The following is a 22778-nucleotide window of genomic DNA, read 5'->3' as shown; positions in this document are numbered from 1 at the left end:
CTACCCTTCCAGGATTGGACAGCTACGGACCTTAAACATTTAGACTTTTCTAATTGCCTATGCACTGATATTACTTCTGCCCTTCTTCCTTCTGGAGAAATCTACTGATTGTATCTTCTCTATCACTATTTTTACTATATTTTGAAAAAAGAAACTGTGTCTTCTTATATTCATCATTTACAAATCTTTACTTAGCACATCTCTGTTAGTCATTTGGGTGCAAAAAGATAAAAGACAGCCCCATCTTTGAGAAGAATTTTGGAAAAACAAATTCAACACATATGCAGTTAAGTAGCAATACAATTAAATGAGATCATCTACGTAAAGAGCTTAGTGCTGTCCCTGGCATACAGCAAATGCTGTTCTTACCACTCACACGTGCTCTGAGCCAAATGGATGATTCATGGGGAGTTTGGTGAAGGTAAAGTCACTGGCAAGGGCTCAGGGAGGAGGGGAGAAGGGGCAGAATGTAAACAAGCTCAGGGCAAAGGGGAAGGCATTCCAGGCTGGACAAACAATAAGCAGGGGTCCAGAAGGCAGATTAAACGAGTCAAGCTCTGGGGAAATTAATGGAGTCATTTGTCTCATGTGGAGTTTATCTGAACTAGCTTGGGCAAACCAGCCAGTACTTTATAAATATTGTCACTAGTAGCTATAGATAGCAACGGCTCATCAGCAGTCTCTCCCGAATGTCTCCTCCTGACCCCTTCTCAGGCTGGTGGACTCAGAGGAAAGCCTGTCACCTCAGGCCCCCATATTGTTTCTAATGGGAAGAAGACTTCTTTTGACCTGCCTCCTTGATTCCCAACTCCAACCTGGATATCATCTTTCATACCTCCCTGGCTCTATGTCCCACTGCCACTAACTAGCCCTGTCTCACTTCCCACTCAGGCTTACCCTCTAGAGCCTTGGGGATTGAACACAGACATTCATGTTGAGGAATAATGAAAGCAGGAGAAGTAGGGCCCAGGTCAGAGACTGTAGGCTTGGGAGTGCTTGATGGAAAACTGTTGCTTCTATGACAGTGAGGATCAAGAAGTGCTTCAGGCTGCAGGAAAAGCATTAATTAGGGTACAGTGTGACCAATGGAGGAACTCAGAAGGAAGAGGACTGGAGAAGGAGTTGTCAGTCCCTTAAGCTCTCCACTGGCTCACCTCATCTGGACCCACCTTCCCCCAATCTTACTCCCTTCTTAAAGAAAGGTGATGTCACAAAGGATGATGCCTCTGGGTGATCCTTTTTCTCCCTGAAAACACACGAACACACATATAATGTGTTTTATTCTTTTATTTATTTATTTTTGAGACAGACTCTCTTTCTTTCACCCAGGCTAGAGCACAGTGGTTCAATCACAGTTCACTGCAGCCTCGAACACCTAAATTCAAGTGATCCTCCCACCTCAGTCTCCTGAGTAGCTGAAACTATAGGTGCGCACCATGTCTAGCTGTTTTTTTAACTTCTTTGTACAGATGGGGTCTCACTATGTTTACCAGGCTGATCTTGAACTCCTGGCTTCAAACAATCCTCCCGCCTCAGCCTCCCAAAGTGCTGGGATTACAGGTGTGAGCCACTGTGCTCAACCTAGTGTGTTTTATTCTAATAATCAATCTGATTTTCCATTTTGCTAGGAGTATGTGTGTGTGCATGTATATATATATATATAGACATATGTGTGTGTGTGTATTCTATATACTCCATATATAGATATATAAAGGCTCCATATATAGATATAGAGAGAAATATATATATTGCTCAGGAAGGTGGGGAGGTAGAAGAAGGGGCAGAATGTAAACAAGCTCAGGGCAAATGTATATATATACATATATATTTTCTATGTATATGTATGTGTATATATGAGATATATATGTGTATATACATATATATACACATATATTATATATATGTATGTATTACTCTGTCTGTATATCTATATATGGAGCTTGTATATATATATATGGCACCTAACAAAAGTAAGAGACAAGCCAGTGTGCTCTGTAATTCCCAGTGACTGAAGCTCAGCTTTGCCATTTTATTTCTGTTTTACAAGGAATTAGAAAGCAAAGAGGTAAAGGTCAAATAATTCCTTGGCAAGACTAGTCAGATGTGACTTTATGGCCAACATTAACTTTACATGAAATTAAAATGGGAACTTTACCCCTTCCTTTAAACCACCAGCCTAACAAAGCTCTTCTTACCAATGGTGCCACATTTGGCATCTGAAGACAAGATCAAAGTGTTTCATAATCTTCCAGCAGAGAGTTGAGTTGAACACATATTTCAGATGATGAAAACAGGAACTTAGAGAAAAACAGTGAGAAAATTTTTTTTCTTTAAAATGTCTTATTAGAGACACTAATGTTGCAATTTATACATAAGAGAAGAAAAATACCATTTCTCCTAGAGAACTAGGTCTGTTAAAGCAGTTTATGTAGAGAATCTGCAATTTAATACAACTGGAAAAAGGTTAGCCTAGCATCCACCACATTTTTTTCAACTCTGTTTACTCAGTTATACAAGTACTTTACAGCAAGCAGACCTCTAATTGTGTAGTTCAGTGAATGAGAAATGGGACTTGCTGCGGAATAAATTCTGGGGTGTAACTAAATTGCATACCATTTCCCATACTTTTTTTCTTTCAAATTGCCCATTACTTTAAATGAAAACATGCTTTAGAAAAGAACTGTAACCACTCAAAATTTCTCAAGGACCAGTCTCCCTTCTCCCTGGTGATAAAATGTAGTTATGTTTTTATTTTTCAATATTCTCCTGCTGAAGTTCCAAGGGATTTCAAAACTTCGTTCACAGTTTTCCAGTAAAACCTGATCATTTTCAGATCATTGGTTTAGCATGATCCAGCTTCAGCTCCACTTTTAGCAAATGATTCCATCTTCGTTTCTATTCATACGACACCAGGAGCATTTCCAACGATGCCCTTCCCTGCTCACCATACTCTGTCATCCTGTACTTATGTATCATCTCACGCCACCCAGGTCGGCTGGAGGAAGGCAGAGCATGGGCTTGGGGAATCGGGAAGCCCGACCCACCAGGGCATCCTGCACAAGTTGCATAAGCTTTCTGAGCTTCAGTTTCCTCATCTGAAAAATGGGAAACATCAAACTTGCCTACTTGCTAGTTTTTTTCTGAGATCAGATGAGATTGCACATGCTGAAAACACTCTAAGTACTACTGAAATAATAGTTCCAGTAATCATTTTCTAAAATTGTTTAATATGTAAGGTGTTTTGCTGTTTTTTTTTTTTAAAAAGGTATAAGGAAAGTGCAAAAAAATTCATTTTCAGGTAAAAAGATGGGGAAATAGCCTGATCTATTTTTGATTGTTCTTTTTAGTGTGTGTGTGTGTGTGTGTTTCTGAGACAGGGTCTCACTCTGTCATCCAGGTTAGAGTGTACTGGTGCAGTCATGGCTCACTGCAGCCTCAACCTCCTAGGCCCAAGCCATCCTCCATCCTTAGCCTCCTGAGTAGCTGGGACCACAGGCACACACCACCATGCCCAGCTAATTTTTTAAATTTTTTGTAGAGCAGGGTCTCACTATGTTGCCCAGGCTAGTCTCAAACTCCTGGGCTCAAATGATCCTCCCTCCTTGGCCTTCCAAAGTGCTGGGATTGCAGACATGAGCCACCCCTGGCCTGGTTGTTCTTTTTAAATTATTCCATCCTATTAAGATTCTGCCCCTCAATGAAGTGAACCCTTCCAAGAACTACAAGATATTTTTTTGCTCCACCTCTATCTGCACCACCCTGCTATTACTTCCTGTAACCAGAGAGAAGTCACTAGACCAATCTAAATAGAAATCTAGGAAAATCCTCATATGCTAGCATTTCATGCTTCATGATTCTTCCAGAATTGGGTTATTCTGTTTAGTACTCATTGAGGTAAGAAAAAATTAGAAAGGACTGTTCCTTGCATTATCTTAGAGACTAAGGAATGCTTTTAAATCCTTTTTTTTCTTTTTTTTTTTTTTTTTTTTTTGCATTTTGAAGTTATCTGTGTTCAGTGTCAGAAAAACAGTCTCCTTTTTTTGCAGCATTCATCTGTGAATTTTAGAGCAAGAAATTAATCTTAGCTGTAACATTTTAATGTCAAGTAAGCCCCTTTCTCATAATCCCATTTGAAGTTATACACATTTTGCTACCATGAAACACACACGCTGGTTAATACAAACAAGTTACTCTGAACTGGGAATACACCCCCAAAATGACCTATTACTTCTTTCTCCTTCTCAGGAGAACTTTAATTTTATGGCCTCCAAAAGCATTTTTAAAAACTGAAACGGTTTAAGGAAGGACAGTAGGCGTATCTGAATACACGATTGTCATCTCCAAGAGCAGTAAGAGGATGCTGCTGAGGAAGCAGAGGTTCGTGTCAGAGAGCTGACTTCAAAGTTCAGCTCACCTCTTGTGCCAGAGGAAGCCCAGGCACATCCCCATCCTGTGCTCCCTCAGAATCTCAACTACAACTTCCTCATCCATGAGGTTGCAGTGAGGGTCCAGTGAGATCGTATCTGCAAACAGGCTTTCAAGTTGAATTATTTAAATGTCAGCTTCTTATGATGAGGTGATCTGTGATATGGTTTGGCTCTGTGTCCCCACCCAAATCTCATCTTGTAGCACCCATAATTCCCACATGTTGTGGGAGGGATCCGGTGGGAGATGATTGAATCATGGGGGCGGGTCTTTCCTGTGCTGTTCTCATGATAGTGAATGGGTCTCAGGAGATCTGATGGTTTTAAAAATTGGAGTTTCTCTGCACAAGCTCTCCTTGCCTGCTGCCATCCACATAAGATGTGACTTGTTCCTCCTTCTCTTCCGCCATAATTGTGAGGGTTCTCCAGCCACGTGGGACCATGAGTTCTCCATTAAACCTCTTTCCTTTGTAAATTGCCCAATCTCAGGTATGTCTTTATCAGCTGTGTGAAAACAGACTAACACAATCTACTGTGGCAATGCCACAGAAATTGGTTCTGTCACCAGGAGCAGTCACTATGCTGTAATCAAACCCAGTTGAAGAAGATAGTTTCTTAAAATTGGTGAACCCATCTGTGAGACTAAGTTGTTCGATTTTGATCTCCCTCATTTAAAATTCAATAATTCAAGGAAATGGGAACGACTAGACATGAATATCTTAAGGTGGTGATGATAGGCACCCTGATCCTAAAGGAAAGCACATACATACCCCAATTAGCCACTCTTCGTACAAATGATATACCAGAACCCAGCCTTGCAAAAGTAGTTTTTTTTTTTGCATACACACCTACACAGGGAAATAAGGTTGAATGTGGGTTCCTTTTGCCCTCCTAATGGGTCTTAATTGACTGGAAGATGAGGGAAAGAGACCAAAGCAAGTCTGTAAACCAAATCTGCAGTTTCCCATAGCCACTAATCCCACTTTGAAATTTTAAATGTGTCCCTTCAATAGAATTCTAGATTTCTCCTCATCAATTACCAACATTATTACCCAATCTGTAGCATCAAAATGATGTGGCAACCTGAAATTGTCTTTTTTTTTTTTTTTTTTTTTTTTTTTGAGGTGGAATTTCTCTCTTGTTGCCCAGGCTGGAGTGCAGTGGCATGATCTCAGCTCACCGCAACCTCCGCCTCCCAGGTTTCAAGGGATTCTCCTGCCTAAGCTTCCTGAGTACCTAGGATTACAGGCGTGCGCCACCACACCCGGCTAATTTTTGTGTTTTTAGTAGAGACAGGGTTTCTCTATGTTAATCAGGCTGGTCTCAAACTCCCAACTTAAGGTGATCCGCCCGCCTCGGCCTCCCAAAGTGCTGGGATTACAGGCGTGAGCCACCGTACCCGGCCTGAGATTGTCTTTTGGTGTTAGTGGGTTTGCTGCAGCTTCTCCCACCTTAACAGTATTAATCACAGCATTGCAGGCTGTGCCTTGGCGCCCCATACTTGTGAGTCTTACAGGGCACTTACATCAAATATGTGACTGTATTTATACTGTCTCTCTCTTTGTCAGTTCAGAAGATTTAGTATCCCACTTCATGTACCTCAAAACCTAGTTTAATACTATAGAAAGTCACCTATGTCCCATTGTGCGCACAAAGCCTAACTCAATAATTCAGACTTAAGGTGACAAAGGGCAGACTAGATGGAGCCTCAACACAGAAAAAGGCCAGAACACAAAGAGGCACCCACAGACACTCAGAGTGATGGCTAATGGGTTGAGTCTTCTCAAGTCATGCCTCATTGAAGAGGAAGCTCCAAGGCGACTGAGCATAAACACCTGATCAGACGTCTCCTGAATAAGGCTACAGCCTTTGGCTCCTTGTCCAAGTGACATTCTGAAATTAATGCCTTTCATGCAGAACACACCCAACATTTGAAAAGTAACAAGATTTAGTGCTTACGGGGGCTGTTTGGTATCTTTTTCACCAAAACCAGAAGTGTTTCCCATTCACCCCGAGTGTGTGTGTGTGTGTGTATGTGTGTGTATAAGATGCCAGATTAATTTTGTTTACAAAATATTCACATTGGAACCACGAGGTTTATTGAGAGTCCCTGGAAAATTACACCCTCCAATCAAACATCTCGTTCACCTGGGCTTTTATGTCAGTGCACCGCATTCCTGGTGAGAGTTGATGACAGTTGCATCTATGTCCCAGCAGCCTGTTCACTATTGATGAATTAATGAAAATAAAGCTGGGGCTCCTGGGAAGCGTTTGAGCAAGTGTAATAGAAGGCTGTGAATAAGAGCTTTGGATACAAATAGGTCAGACTCAAGAAGCCTGGCAGAGGTCAGATGGGTCCTTTTATAGTGGGATGCACTGTTTCAGGAATTCACATTAACCACAATCAGACTCCCCAAACATGATAGCCATGTACAAGAAAGATCGAATACAGCCTAGCCTATAAGGTGGGTATAAGTCTGATAATCTAACAATAATATTAAAAATTGAGGGAGAGGACTCCATGGTTTCCTGTCAACATTACCTAGATAGAGTCAATAGCCGTCTGACAAACAATAAGCAGATTTAGATTAAACAATCCTTTTCCAGGAAATACCCTTGAGCCTGTTCTATGCAGCTGCACCTTAGGCAAACTTATTAATTGCTTCAAATAGGTCCCTGTCTTAAATCCAAAATTCCCTGAGAATTTGGGAACTCCTCAAGCTCCCTGTCTTGAGGAGTAATTGATATTTTTCCCCTAGAAGCAAAGCCTGAGACGAGAATTCTCATGCAACTGCATTATTAGGGAGCCCTCTGAGGAGAAGCAGGATAGGGCAGGGGTAAGAGCTAAGCAAAGATGTGGTCCTGGCTCCATCCTAACTTCATCCTGAGACCACGGTGAGCTCTGGGGCCCAGCTTGCTCCATGGAGTCATCCCAGCTTGAGGCAGGGAGCCAGACTGCAGTGGGCCCTTAGCAGCAGTTCGGTGGATGGGTGCCTGGCCAGGTGAGCAGAGGAGAGGGGATGCCCCTACACTGATGAGACCAAATCCATAGCAGCCATGCAAAGTGGTAAAAGAAGTGGTTCTCATCCCATCCTGATGTCACTAAGGACATGATGGCATGGCCATGGGCCCCTCGCATGACCTCTCTGAACATCAGTTTCCTCATCTGTAAGATGGAAGAGTGGGTGGCAGGGTTGGATTAGGTGATCCCTAAACTCCAAGTTCTGAATCATGGTAATTTCAACAAGGGAAGTGGTGGAGAGGCTTGTTGAGGAATAATTGATGTTTTTTCTATTCACAGAAGAGAATTCATTAATGTAAATGTGTCCCTGAATGACCACTCTGTTAAAAGCTCTTCTCTTACCTGGAATAGCACTGAATGCACAGGCAACTCTTAGAAGATGAGCAGTAAAATTTCCCTGAAGGCATATATTCTAAACAGGACAGCAAGAATCCGTCTTTAAATAAAGTGTTTTGAGGGCAGTTTACCTCAAGGGAGTGTTAATACAACCAGACAACCTCATTTAACTGACTCAGGCATCAAAGTGAATTAGAGGCAAGAGGCTGGCATAAAGCACAAGCCAGAGGCTGTCCCTTCAAAATGGTACAACCTCTATGGGCAGCAGTTTGGTAAAATTCGATCAAAATTATAAATACATTTACTCTTTGACCATGCAGTCCCCTCTCTCGAAATTTAGCCTGCAGTATGAAATGATATTTATGCAAATTTACTCACTATGCCACTTTTTCCAAAAAAAGTTCGAGACTGGAAACTACTCACTGATCCATCAATAAAGGACTAATTAAACAACAACAATTATGGTACCATACATACAGTAGAATACTGTGCAACTGATGATATTTGGTACAGAGAACATTCTGTACTTATATGGAAATTTCTCCAGGATACATTGATCAGAGAAAAAGCAAGTGGAGGAGCAATGTATTATAGAATAGTATTATATCATAAACACATATGCATGTATAATAAAAGTATAATTCTTTTGTATAAGAAATGGAGATCATAATATCTATTTATGTTCACATGTATCCCTGGATATCTAGAAGCCATTTTTGTGTGCCTCAAGAAAAATCTATATAAGTGGTTACCTATAAGGGGCGACACAGTGGAGAAATGATACAGATGAAGACATAGGTGGGGGTGAGAGTTCTCACCTAGTGCCTTTTATAAAATGTTTTTCTGAATTTTTTTCCAACCACCATGAGCTACTCCATAAGGAATAGAGCATCTGTTTGATTAAATTATTTTTAATGAAAAATTTAAAGGTAGGCATCAATAAAAACTGATCACCCCAACTTCCTTTATTTCATGCTTTGGTTCCAGGATTGGCAAATTGTGGCTAAATAGTTGTCCTGTAGGGGCCGGGCACGGTGGCTCATGTCTGTAAGCCCAGCACTTTGAAAGGCTGAGGTAGGCAGATCACTTGAGGTCAGGAGTTTGAGACCAGCCTGGCCAACATGGTGAAACCCTCTCTCTACTAAAAATACAAAAATTAGCCCAGCATGGTGGCACATGCCTGTACTCCCAGCTACTGGGGAGGCTGAGGCCCAAATTGCTTGAACCCAGGAGGTGGAGGTTGCAGTGAGCCGAGACTGCACCACTGCGCTCCAGCCTGGGCAACAGGGCGAGACTATGTCTCAAAAAAAAAAGGTAGTTGCTGCAGGGGACATGTGGCTCACGATGATGAAAATAGTTACTATCTGGCCCTTTACAGAAAATTGTTGCCAACCCCAGCTTTAAAATTTGGAGTTACTCATAAAACAGCTGTGATCACACCTACCAGTAAGCTTCTGATACCAAAGGATTTTGTCTTCTTGAAGTCAGCCTTCCTGTCCGCAGATAGCTTTTGCACTTTAAAAAAAAAAAAAGGTGAGATACTGTACTGGTTAAGAAGAGAGCATGTACTCAGGACAGATGACCCAGGTTTAATTCTGAGCTCTGTCCCTCACTACCCTGTCACCTTTGGAAAGTTAACTTTTAGAATTCTCAGTGTCTTCGTCTGTAAAATGTTGTCCCTCATAAAATTGTTTGGAAGTGCCTCCCTCTTACAGTTGTTTGGAAGTTCAAGTATGCCAGAGTTGCCAAGGAGTTCAGCACAGTACCTGCTATTATCATTATCTAATATTGTGATTTTTTTAACAGGGTGATGACCAGTTAAATGTATTTGGAGAGGACACTATGGGAGGTGAGTTTTCCTTACTGATCAGATCAAACTTGTCATTTTAGTAACTTTGACCATGCCTTTTTAATTAAACATCAACTTAAGAGACAAAATATTAACAGCATCACTTTTTCCTTAGCCAGGGAGCATGATTAAGAGTAGAACTCTTTGGGTCTTTCCCGCCTCCATCCATGTAAAGAACCAAAGGGGGGTGCATTACTAAGTGATGCATTTCCTAACTGCCCAGAGAACGTGACTCCCGAGAGGCTCTGCGAAAAGAGAATGCTCTACTCAAATTTCTTTGAAATATGCTTAATACCAGGTCCCCACTGGAAGATCCAAGTATATAATAGCATCCAAAGCTCCCACAAGTCCTGCAGTAAAAAGAGTTGTTAAACTTTAATTCAACATTCTTTAAACATAATTGAAACACAAAAATCTTTTTCCTGCGTGGTAGTTACTATTCCACGTGTACCTTTGGGATCCAACCTACCCTACACCAGGATTATACTGCTTTGTAATTTTTGTCATATTAAAAGTTTTGCAAAGGGCCAGGTGCAGTGGCTCACGCCTATAATCTCAGCACTTTGGGAGGCCAAGGCGGGCGGATCACTTGAGGTCAGGAATTCAAGACCAGCCTGGCCAATATGGTGAAACCCTGTCTCTACTAAAAATACAAAAAAATTTAGAAAGGCATGGTGGTGCACACCTGTAATCCCAGCTACTCCGGAGGCTGAGGCAGGAGAATTGCTTGAACCCAGGACGATGAGGTTTCAATGAGCCAAGGTTGCATCATTGCACTCTTGGTGACAGAGTGAGACTACATGTCAAAAAAAAAAAAAAAAAAGTCTTGCAAAAAGTAAAAATTCCACCCATAACTAGCTATGCATGTAACTGAAAATAGATATGATTATGTGAATTTGGGACTATCCAAAAAAGAAAAGGTTCGTAATTGTCCTAAGTAAAAATACCTTCTAACATATCTACCCTGTAATAAAAGTTATAATATAAGTCATGGAAATATGTTTACAGTATTGATTCTAAACACATGTAAGTAAGTGATTTGGCTTTTTAAATAACCCCAGCTCTAATCTTGCACAGATTTATGAGCACAAGGTGGTAGGTAAAGTGTCATTTGATGATAATGGCAAGAGCGGTATGTGAAAATCACAGTCACCAAATGACATCTTGGTGATTCATGAGGAGAGGTACAAATGTATGAGCCATAACTTAGCTGTCATTTAGCTAAGTGCAAATAATCAACTTGGTCTCAACTGGATAGAGGATGACTGATTGCCTAATAAATTTTCCCTTTTATTCTAGTTATAAAATTAACACATACTCACTGTAGAAATTTTTTAAGGTATAAAATAAGAGCCATTTAAAACCTTATGACTTATAAATTATCATGGTTAACATTTTGGTACATTTCATACCAATGCATTGTCTATATATCTATTTTTACATAGTTGAGAATGCATATGTATATATAAGTATCTCCAAATGTTTTGTACATATCACAACATAAACATGTTCCTATGTCATTAAAAACTATATACTTAATTTGTAATGACTACATTAGATGAATGTCATGTACCATCATTAATTTTAAAACAACTATTTTTTAAAACTGAAATAGGATACAATCATACCAAAAAAAATCACAATAATAACCAGGGCCATTTTCCTAGATTGCAGATAGGCTCAGAGTTCCTCAGCTTCGTAAATGTAAACTCACAGGCTGGAGAACCTGAGATGACCATCTGGTCCCACATGTTAGGAACACCAGTGTATCTGCCTTTAATAGAAAACTCCAAACAATGTAAGGTGTTTCCTGTCACCATGGGGTATTCTGTAAAGAGACTGGATTTGATTTAAAAATTCTTTTTGTTTGTTTGTTTTTTGTTGTGGAAACCATATGGTTTCAACGATCCCAAACTTACTTCTATCCTGTTTCCAGCTCTTTCTCCTCTCTTTGTCCCCAACCCAATTCATCATGCCGCACACTCTCTCTTCCTCTGGTAGAGTTGGGGCTTCTCTCAGCTAATTGTGAATTCCTACAAAATGTGGTGTCATGCATATAAATGAACTACCCCAATTTCACTAAAAAATGTTTTCTAACTGTCAGAATAATGATCTAACTTTCAAAAGTAGTTATCTACAGAAACTATGAACTGCTGTTACTCAGATACATTTATTTTAAAAGGAAATTTTATATCACCACCTTAAATGGAAAATAACATTATTTGCTCTAAGCGAAACTATTTTTTAAAATATTATTTTCCAGATACTCCACTTGCGTTTTAACCATCTGTATATAAAGGAAGCTTAGCAAATGTTTTAAGTGTGAAATAACACCAAACTGAGATAGTTAGGATGATTTAAAAGTAATTTTTAAAAATAGCTTTCTTTGTGATTCGTGCTATTTAATGACATAAATTTTTGCCACCAAAAGTTGATCCTGCATGTTAAAATAAAAATACATTACCGGGGTGGGGGAATAAGACTGAAATGAGCAGGGCACGGTGGCTCACACCTGTAATCCCAGCACTTTGGGAGGCCAAGGCAAGTGGATCACTTGAGGCCAGGAGTTCAAGACCAGCCTGGCCAACACGGTGAAACCCCCTCTTTAATAAAAATACAAAAAGTAGCCAGGTGTGGTGGCATGCCTGTAATCCCAGCTATCCGGGAGCCTGAGACAGGAGAATGGCTTGAACCTGAGAGGTGGAGGTTGCAGTGAGCCAAGATCGAGCCACTGCACTCCAGCCTGGGCAACAGGGTGAGACTATCTCAAAAAACAAACAAACAAAAACACTGAAATGGTCATTGGTGCCTACTAATTGTAGCCTATTCACACATTTATTCAACTTCAAGCTTTTTATCAAATAAAACTACAAGGTTTGAGTTTTTATACAACATGAGTAAAACCAGGGCTTCAATACAGTTTTTCTTGCCAATAACTTAAGTTATTCTTATTTTAAAGGTTTCATGGAAGATTTGAGAAAGTGTAAAATCATTTTCATGATTGGTGAGTAACAGCCCTTGCATTTTCTAACAATACAATTGCTAATAATAAGAATTTGGTAGTAGGCCGGGCACGGTGGTTTATGCCTGTAATCCCAGCACCGTGGGAGGCCAAGGCGGGCAGATCACGAGGTCAGGAGATCGAGACCATCCTGGCTAACATAGCGAAACCCCGTCTCTACTAAAAATACAAAAAAAATTAGCCGGGCATGGTGGCGGGCATCTGTAGTCCCAGCTACTCAGGAGGCTGAGGCAGGAGAATGGTATGAACCCAGGAGGCGGAGCTTGCAGTGAGCCGATATCACGCCACTGCACTCCACCCTGGGCGACAGAGCAAGACTCTGTCAAAAAAAAAAAAAAAAAAAAAGAATTTGGTAGTGAAAGAGACTATTTATTTCTCATTCTGTTTTGAAGTCTTTTTGGTCAAAATAGTACCCCAAGTTTTGCAGGTTATTTCTTTCACGTATGCAGTTTTATATCGCTTTGGGATTTGTATCTTTTCAGCATGGAAAAAGTAGGACTTGAAAGAATGTCAAACTTCTGAGTTTAGCTCTACAATAACAAAGTGCATTAAAAGGGTAAGAGGTTGTCATGTATTAAAATCTAACACACATCTTTTCTGTTTAAACACTGACCCCCTCCTTTCTAAACTGAATGCATCAATTGCCACATGTTCAAATATACCTCAATAGCCAGATCCTGATTCTACACAGCAAACAGTAAAAGCTATCTAATTTGCTCTTTGCTCTAGTACAGTGAAACTTATTGATGGATTAATTGTGGGAGAAAATGTGTTTGAGGTTTACCAACATTTTCTGAGCACCCACTATGCTCCCGGTTATCTCAGTTAATCCTTATACAATCCCATTACCTAGTCTATTCCTATTACATATCTATTACACAGACAAGAAAAATGAGACTCACGAAGGTTAAGGAATTTGTCCAAGATTATGAAGCTAATGAGTGTGTGAGAGCCAGATTTCCAGTTTTCCTTATGGAAATAAAGGGAACTAGTTGTGCAGTAGTTAAAAATGCACAAAAAAAAGGACAAATATTATCCTTTCAAAACTTAGTACTTTTTCCTCTAATCATTCAAGTGCCTCAAAAAATTAGTACACCTACCTGTACATTTTCCAGAAAATGTCTATTTATATTCAGAAATAATGAAAAGGTCCACACCTCCTCAGTGAGTGGGAAAAGAATGGTTGTCAACACTACAGAAATATAATCAGATAAACTTAGACTCTTGCAAGTTAAAATCAGAGTGCCTCCTTGGAAATCTCTGGGTAAACTTCCCTCATTGTTAGATGAGGAAACTGAGGCCCAGAGAAGTTAAGGGGTCTGATCACAGTCATTCAATTAACTGGTAGCAGGGAGGAGACCAGGGTCTCTGACTGTAGGTCCTCACTCGAGGCTTCTCCCTCCTCCGCCACTCAGTTGTGTTGGTTGTTAACCTGAATGCAAGCTGTCTCACACATTCAGCCATCTGACACATGCTTATTGAATATTGGACCCCTGCTGGACAGTGAGGAGTCACAGAGCTGCCATCTTAGATGAAGAGAATAATGGATATATCATTAACCTTGAAAAGTATTAGAAAGGAACCAAAGAGCTGAAATAGGGAACAACCTGGGTCAAGTGTTTGGAGTAAAATTAGGTGGTTACTTTAGAGAGGGTGACCAGGGAAGGCTTCCCTAAGAACGTAACATTTAAGCAGGGAGATAAAAGGAGAGATGGGCCCAGTGAAGGGATGAATGGGAGGTGAGAGGAGGCAAAGAGAGCAGTATGTGTCAAGCAGTGGGAATTCTTGAGACCTACCTTAGGTCCAGTTGTCATCTGCTAACCTCTAGCTGACCTTAACCGTGGGAACTGGATGGACTCTTCCCACACTTATTTTGCGTTTTTTTCAGAAAGTAAAACTGTATATTGCTTATATCACTTATTGAAGAGTAACCTAATGTCATAATTGCAAAGGAAAATTAGTTGTGCTGTAGATTACTAAAATTCTCTTTTCCACATAAGTTTTAATAATCAATTTTCCTGGCATCCAGACCATACACAGAGTCTTATATTTTCTATTCAATTTTTATATTAGGAGCCAAGTTAGGAAAAGGGGAGATCCTTTAAACCTGACAGCTAGGAATTCACAGTAGGAGCCTATATTAGTCAGCGTTCTCTAGAGGGACAGAACTAATAGAATACATATATACATATAGGAATTTGTTAAGTATTAACTTATGCGATCACAAGGTCCCACAACAGGCTGTCTGCAAGCTGAGGAGCAAGAACCAGTCCGAGTCCCAAAACGGAAGAACTTGGAGTATGAGGGCAGGAAGCATCCAGCAAGGCAGAAACATGCAGGCTGAGAGGCTAGGCCAGTCTCTCCTTTTCACTTTTTTCTGCCTGCTTTATATTTGCTGGCAGCTGATTAGATTGTGCCCACCAGATTAAGAGTGGATCTGCCTTCCCCAGACCACTGACTCAAATGTTAATCCCTTCTGGCAACACCCTCACAGACACACCCAGGATCAATACTTTGTATCCTTCAATCCAATAAAGTCCACACTCAGTATTAACCATCACAGAGCCCTTTATTATCACATAGAAATCCGTGTTTTTAGTAATGTGGTCCAAAGAAGCTTCCAAATATAATACAGTATGTTTTGTGGTGGTCGTTACTGTCTTGGCAGTAATATTACTTCAGATTTATCCATTGTTTGACTCTCACAGTTGAACTGTGAAATATATTGTCAAATGCCACTTCCCTCTCTCTAGGCATAACTAAAGACCTCACCTGTTACTAAGTCCTGTACCCTTCAGAAGGTCAAACAGCACAGTAGAAGATCTTTGGAATTAGACAAAGCTCGAGACCTCCAAGGGTCCACAGACCACCCTCTAAGAATTGCTGCGCTGAGCAAGATTTTTCTTCTATCTAACAAAACTCTCCTGTATTTCAATTTACCGATCAGTCACTCTTCTAGTAAAAGAGATTTCAGCTTACTGTTTGGGCCATAGAAGGTACAAAGCCACTGTGATACAGAAAATAACTGCTCTTCTTCTACTGTACATACTGGACTCTGAGAATTAAGGCCTTAGTTCTAAATACTTCCTTGACAGGTGGCAGAATGGTATTTTGGGACTGCTTTATTGTAAGTCAATTTAACCTTATAAAAATATTCCACATGTCATAGACACACCCATCGCTGTTTTGATGAGTTCACTTTCAGTGAAACAGAGTGGTTTTGTCTATTTGAGAAGATGACTGAATTGTCACTTTTCAAATTATTGTCTTGGCGTATACCCGAAGAACACTGGGGCTGCAGTATTGGCCAGAGTCTGGCTGACATCCTCACTATTTGCCTTAAGACAAAATTAATACGCCTAAAGCATTCTTCCCCTGTTTTAACATATCCATTAGATCCTGTTTGTCCACAGAAAGGTCCAGACTTCTTAGACTGGCCCTTCTGGTCTTTCCCATTTCCCACCACACTCCCATGTCAATCTTTGGCTCCAGCCACACCTGCATCTTTACTATCGCTTGAGCTTGTCGCACTTTGCCAGCCCTTTCACTTGAAATGTCTTCTCTGCTATTAATCATGCCCCAAGGTTAGGGTTAAGTTCTAGCTCCCTGAGAACTCCGCTGTAATCACCAGCCTTCCTCCTCTGCGCTTCTCCTCCCTTGTGTCTACATCATTCATTTGGGTACTACTTAATGACTAGAACAACAAATATTTGTTGGAATAATGAATTCTTTAAGAAGCAGTGTGGTCTGTTTCCATAACAACCAAAATTGCAATTGGAATTCCTGGCCTAGAACTGACAAGCAGCCTGTTGCTGCTGTGGCTGTTGCTTGCGGGATGGTTTTCATGTTAATTAGGAGCCTAATCAGATGCTCCTTTCTCCACGAAGCTGAGAACCAAGCAAAAGCAACTTTTCCCCTGAGCTGGTGCTGTGTCTTGCTCATTAGCAGGGCGGTAGTCACAGGTGGGAGCAGGTGATAGCACTGATGGTCATCTGAGTAGAAACGATGTTCAGGGCAAGTGTACCATCTGCACCAAAGGGGAAGGTGGCAAGGACGGACCCAGTCGACCCTTTGAATACTGTGTGACTATACATTCTTCTTCCCGAAGAAAGCAGCTCAGTAGCTGTTTATAAAGAAATACCTTTCAAAAAACAAAGAAGGGATCCCACAGGGTAGGACCAGATGATCGAAAGGATTGAAGAAGATTCTGTGGACTTCAGTTGTTCACATACAAGGTATAAGAACCTGCGCTGACATACAAGACAGGAACGCAATCATTTCTGAAAACCGAAAATCATTTGGAAAATGTAGAAATATCCTTTAAAGAGCCTCATTATGTCCCACTAACGGGTTCCTACAGTTTTTCATAGCCTTTTCTGGTACATTTCTTCCCTTTTTTCTTTTTTTTTTTTTAATCTCTTGATCATTATTTTGCTATAAGCCCATTTATTTTGGCTTCTTTTTCCCTTCTCCGTTTTTCATTGCCTGCCTATGCCCAAAATGTGACATAATCTAAATTCCTGCCAATTTATATCCAAACCTTGGGTAGAAGTGCTCCAATTTGGGAAACACATCTGGCTTTTCAAGTGAGGTATGATGTTAATGACATAATGATCAAGACATCATTCAAAGGCCATAGCTTTCAATGTGTCAGGGACACAGGTGGCCTAGTGTACACTGGCATTGGTGCTGTGATAAACTATTTTAAGTAGTGAGCTTTGGGAGGTATTTTGGCAATATTTTATGTTAATTTGTGCGTTTTAAACCACTGCAAAAATAGTCCTATCTATTTTCCTAAGGAAAACTGGAGAAATAAGAATTTTTGCTTAAAACTCAATATTGCAATGCCTGGCACTATTTCATTATAGCCATGTTGCCATTTCATTATTGCCTTATTATTAAAAAGCATGAATTGAATTTTTTTTTTTTTTTGAGACGGTGTTTCGCTCCTTCTCCCAGGCTGGAGTGTAGTGGTGCTATCTCAGCTCATGGCAACCTCCACCTTCTGCTTTCAAGTGATTCTCCTGACTCAACCTCCCGAGTAGCTGGGATTACAGCCACCCGCCACCACGCCCGGCTAATTTTTGTGTTTTTGGTAGAGACGGGGTTTCACCATGTTGGCCAGGCTGGTCTCGAACTCCTGACCTCGTGATCCGCCCGCCGTGGCCTCCCAAAGTGCTGGGATTACAGGCATGAGCCACCATGCTCGGCCATGAGTTGATTCTTTAAAGTATCTACTTGGTGCTTAACTGAGCACTTTTGATGGACTTGACCCACGTATTTGGTTAAATTAAATATGAAAGAAATCGGATTATTTTAACTCAGTGTGGCTGTAATAGCAGTCAACATTTATTGAGCAGTTAACACGTACCAGACACTACACAAAGCACTTTATAAAGTTATCTTATTGAATGCTCCCACCCATCCTCTGGAGTAAGCACTATTGCTATCCTGATTTTTCAAGTAAGACATTAGGGAATTCAGTTTATAGATAGTAAGTGGTGGATCTGGAGGTTGAAAGCATGGATTTTGGCAAAAACCACTGTCTGTTGTTTTTGTTTTTTCTTGAAGTGACAGGCTTTATTTATTTTCAAGAAAATTTCTGCCAGATACTCAAATCTGAAAAAAAAAACAACACAGTTTGTTTGTTAGATGCTCTTTCAGAAAGTAGATATAGTGTTCACTTTTAAAAGCAACTGATTCAGCTACTTAAATAATCACACAAGTGCTTTTCCCAAAACAAAAGCAAAAACCATAGGTGTGCTAAAGAGCCTTATGCGTATTTCCCATTTTGTCACACAAAATATTAAAATGATATGTGCTTAAGGGTAAAAATTAAATGTGTCTTTTTTACTGCTTCATCAAGGGCATTCTTATGTAACATTGGTATTTTCTTTCTTTTCTCTGTGTTTTACTGTGAGTGCCTGGTAGTGAGGCACACGACTAGTACAGCAGGACTAATAATACCAATACTAATAATACTAATACAACAGGTTTACAACCATTGCTTCTGCACCTCCTCCGAAATGCTAATAACCTCTTAGTGTTATAATGAATATAGGGGACCTCTAATGTCTGTGGACCACACTTTGAGAACCACCACCGTGGGGTTACTTGGGGGTTGGGGTGGGTGTGTTGAGCACGTACGTAGGACAGAGAGAAACCCCAGATTTAGCACTTAAGGATCTCAAAGGGAAAAAGTTCCTTGTGCCTTTCCAAGCAAATAACCTCACAAATGTGAGGAAGAGGTCAGGGGGAAAATAGTGCATCTGCTGAAAGCCCTGTTTCTCTGGGCTCCTGCAGGCCTGGAAAAAGTTCTGAGTGTTTCTCTGTGCTCAGTAGTGCAAGGGGTAACTAAAAGGAAAGTCTGTGCACTTGTCAGAAGAAGACAAAGAGGACTGTAGCAGGAGGTCCCAAAGCAGGGGGCTGGATGGAAGGTGGAGGGGGTACAGCCCAGGGGAGCAACAGCACCAGGAAGAACGAGAACTAAATGGAGGGCAAAGAAAACCTGCAAGGTGGGAGAATGGCCCTGACATGGAGACTGAACTTTGAACTGGATTATTAAGGTTATCAGAAATCACTGGATTGGACTAAGAAAACCCAGACAGGATTTGATTGAGTTTCCACTCTGAGGTGAAATCGGGCAGCTCATGAGCTAGGGGCGGGTGCGATGGTTAATTTTAGGCTTCAACTTGACTGGGTTAAGGGATACACAGCTAGCCGGTGGAGCATTATTTCTGGCTGTGTCTGTGAAGGTATTTCCAGAAGAGATTGGCATTTGAATCAGTGGACTGAGTAAGGAAGATCCACCCTCACCAATGTGTGTGGGCACCATCCAATCTGTTCTGGCTCAGCTAGAACAAAAAGGCGGAGGAAAGATGAATTTGCTCTCTCTCTTCTGGAGTTGGGTCATCCATTTTCTCCTGCCGTTGGACACCAGCAGCACCCCCAGGTTCTCAGGCCTTTGGACTCAGACTGAACTACAGCCCCCCACCTTCCCTGTTCCTCTGCTTATAGAAGGCCTATTATGGAACTCCTTGGCCTCCATAATGGAGTGAACTAATTCTCATAATGGGCCCATATGTATATATGGGCTTTTAATGGGAATAATAAGCAACGGGATATATACATCCTGTCGCTTCTGTTTCTCTGGAGAACCTTGACACATACAGCTGGGGTCACCTAGAAAATAAGTTGCCATCTGACTCTCTAGCCTTTGGCCTGGCCCAACTGGAACACTGTTCCAGCTTCAAACACAGGCACCAGATCTCCACAGTTCTTTCTCTCCTGAAGGGATGCAGACACCAAGGGCCTCTTTCACACTCTTCCAGGCCCGACACCTGTATTTTCAAAGTCCAGGCTATTCAGGATGGGAGAGTAAAGAAAAAGAGACACTGGACTACTTTCCAAGGGAGCCTCAAATGCATTTACCAACTAATGAGATATCTTTCTAATGTTGGAGAAATGTGGGCATTTTGTGGTGACAATGAACCTACTTAATGACACAAACCTTTTCACTACAAAAAGGCTGTAAGTAATGTTGAACTAGAATGCAATGCATTCTTCATTTAATCAAAACAAATTAATAAGCCTTTATCAAGGGCTTACTATGCTCAAAGAACCGTGAAATTCAGAAAGACATAAAACAGTCCTCGCAACACTGCATGACATGGCAGGAATTTAGGACTCATCTAGAAGGGCAAATTACTGCCAAACAGAAAAGAGCCCAAGTACATGAGGTTACCAGTAAAGGGAATGGAGGCCTCATACTCATTGTGTCCCTACTCATTGGTTGAAATCTTTTTGGAAGCACTATTAATTCATCAGCTGAGTCACCTGATGAAGTTTTAGGTATTTGGCCTGTTCACTAAAGGCCAAGTGTATTCAAGGAAATGGCCAATGTTCCTTATCTGTGTTATCCTGCTTATTGATTAGCAATTGAGTTAAGGGACATCTCCAGGCTGACTCACTGAAAGCCTCTTTTGCTTGTTTAGAGAGCCAGTCTGAATGATCAGCAGACAGTAGCAGATGCTGCAGGATCTAGCAGGCCCCAGCACTGGAGAGGAGAGAATACCCAAAGTCTTGTGTTTGTATCCAAGTTCTGTGTGTCCTTGGGCCAACCCCCTATCTCCTCTGGATTTCTTTTAAAATAACAAAATCTCTGTCAACTCCAAATTTGGGCGACTAACAAGTTAACACATTGTTAACTGTTCTCTTAATTGGAAACTTGTACAACAGAAACATAGCCCAAGGAAGTGAAGCATGAAGGCAATTAAATAAGTCAAATACCCCATCCTCTAGCCTAAAATATTCATTTTAATTACTTAATAGCAAGATTAAAACTAACATATACTGGTGACCTACTGTGTTCCAGATACTGTGCTGTCTTCATATGCAGTATCTTTTTTTTTTTTTTTTTTTTTTTTTTTTGAGACGGAGTCTCGCTCTGTTGCCCAGGCTGGAGTGCAGTGGCTCTATCTCAACTCACTACAAGCTCCACCTCCCAGGTTCACGCCATTCTCCTGCCTCAGCCTCCCAAGTAGCTGGGACTACAGGCTCCCATCACCACACCTGGCTAAATTTTTTGTATTGTTAGTAGAGATGGGGTTTCACCATGTTAGCCAGGATGGTCTCAATATCCTGACCTCGTGATCCGCCCACCTCAGCCTCCCAAAGTGCTGGGATTACAGGTGTGAGCCACCACACCCGGCCCCCATATGCAGTATCTTATTTAATCCTCACACCAGTCATCAGCACTCATATTCTTCCCCATTTTACAGGGAAGAAATTGAAGAAATCAAGGCTCAAAAAGGTTGAATAACTTTCCCAGGGTTACACAGTTAATAAGTGACAGAATTGAGACTCAGACCCAAGTTTCTCAGACATGAAAGTCCATGCTCTAAAAGTGTCTGTAAAAGCAAGGAAACCAAAATGTAGGTGAAATTGTGGGAATATAGTGGGTGAGAGAGGTTTGCCATAATTATTTGAATAAGTACTGCAATTTTCTGTTTTACTTTGCTCCTATGTGTCTAGCCATTGATGTCTGAAAACAAAGGTCAAATACGATAGCAAGTGAATATTAATGACAAAGACCTCTGTCTACCCCAGCCGTGTTTCTCTCAAGTATGTAAAATTCCATTTTAACTTCAAAACAGGAAACAATTTGAACCCATAAAAGTACCCTAAACCATCACTGCAAGTACCATGATTTCAGAATTTATGCTATGTCTTTTGCCATAAAGAAATAGCATAGGCACCTGTTTTGTGAGCATTGCCAAAACTACTTCTGCGGGCCATTGGCAGCAATCAGCAAGTGTTTGAGCGTGTGATGCTGGGTGGGTCTGAGGGAACCTGGTCATGCTGAGATTTTCTCTGTGAGTGGGATGGAGTACCTCCCCTGTATACTGATCTCAAACAGTGGCCTAGTATGGAGGTGGAGGGGAAAAATCCTACACAAGCAGATATATAGACTTAAAGGGGGGTGCTTAAACTCCCCACATGATAAAGATATTCTCTCTCTGCTCTAGTACATTCATCCATTAGGTATATATGGCTTTGGGTGAATTTTGTTAGTTCATTTGACACATTTATTGAGTTTCTACTATATATCAGCAAAATGGCAGCCTAAGGATACAAAGATGAAAGGCAAGGCTCCCCAGTCTAAAGGAGCTCGTGTTGTAGGGAGGAAGCCAACAAATAGCACAGCTTGGCACACGCAATGGCAGAGGCGCAGGCAATGGGAGCAAGACGGAAGCAGGGATCAGAGTTGAGAGAGGAAGTCAGAGCTGAGTCCAAAAGAAGAAAAGGAATTGGCCAAGTGCTAAGTGGGAAGAAAGTGGGGGTGAGCCTAAGGCAAGGACTGAGGGAATGGTTTGTGCAGGAGGGAGCCTCAGAGATGAGATGGATGGGAAGTGGTAAGAGCAGAGCTGAAGACAAGGCAAAATCTGGGTCATGAGAGACTGTGATCCCAGGAGAGGTAGTATGAACTTCACCCTGTGGCAGCGAGACGCCATGAAGGCTTTTACTCAGTGACACATTGTCAGCTTCCAACTTCAGATGGAGCACTCTGGCAACCAGGACAGGAAGCCTAGGCTTCAGCAGGAGGTCAGCCACGGTCATCAGAAT

General features: G+C 41.2%; 1 protein-coding gene across 3 annotated transcripts in view; it reads left to right on the top strand.

Annotated features, from left to right (window-relative positions):
* Positions 1-22778, top strand: part of AK5 (adenylate kinase 5) — a 276265-nt gene that overhangs the window by 190265 nt on the left and 63222 nt on the right. For all 3 annotated transcript variants that reach the window (XM_030825171.1, XM_030825172.1, XM_003260226.2), the window contains exons 9-10: positions 9589-9631; positions 12591-12635. In XM_030825171.1, coding sequence (XP_030681031.1) covers positions 9589-9631; positions 12591-12635 — 88 coding nt within the window. The remainder of the gene's footprint in view (positions 1-9588; positions 9632-12590; positions 12636-22778) is intronic.

The sequence above is a fragment of the Nomascus leucogenys genome, chromosome 12 (assembly GCF_006542625.1).
Source record: "Nomascus leucogenys isolate Asia chromosome 12, Asia_NLE_v1, whole genome shotgun sequence".
NCBI lineage: Eukaryota > Metazoa > Chordata > Mammalia > Primates > Hylobatidae > Nomascus > Nomascus leucogenys.
Note: the sequence above shows the minus strand (reverse complement) of the source record. Positions and strands in the feature narration are given on the sequence as shown.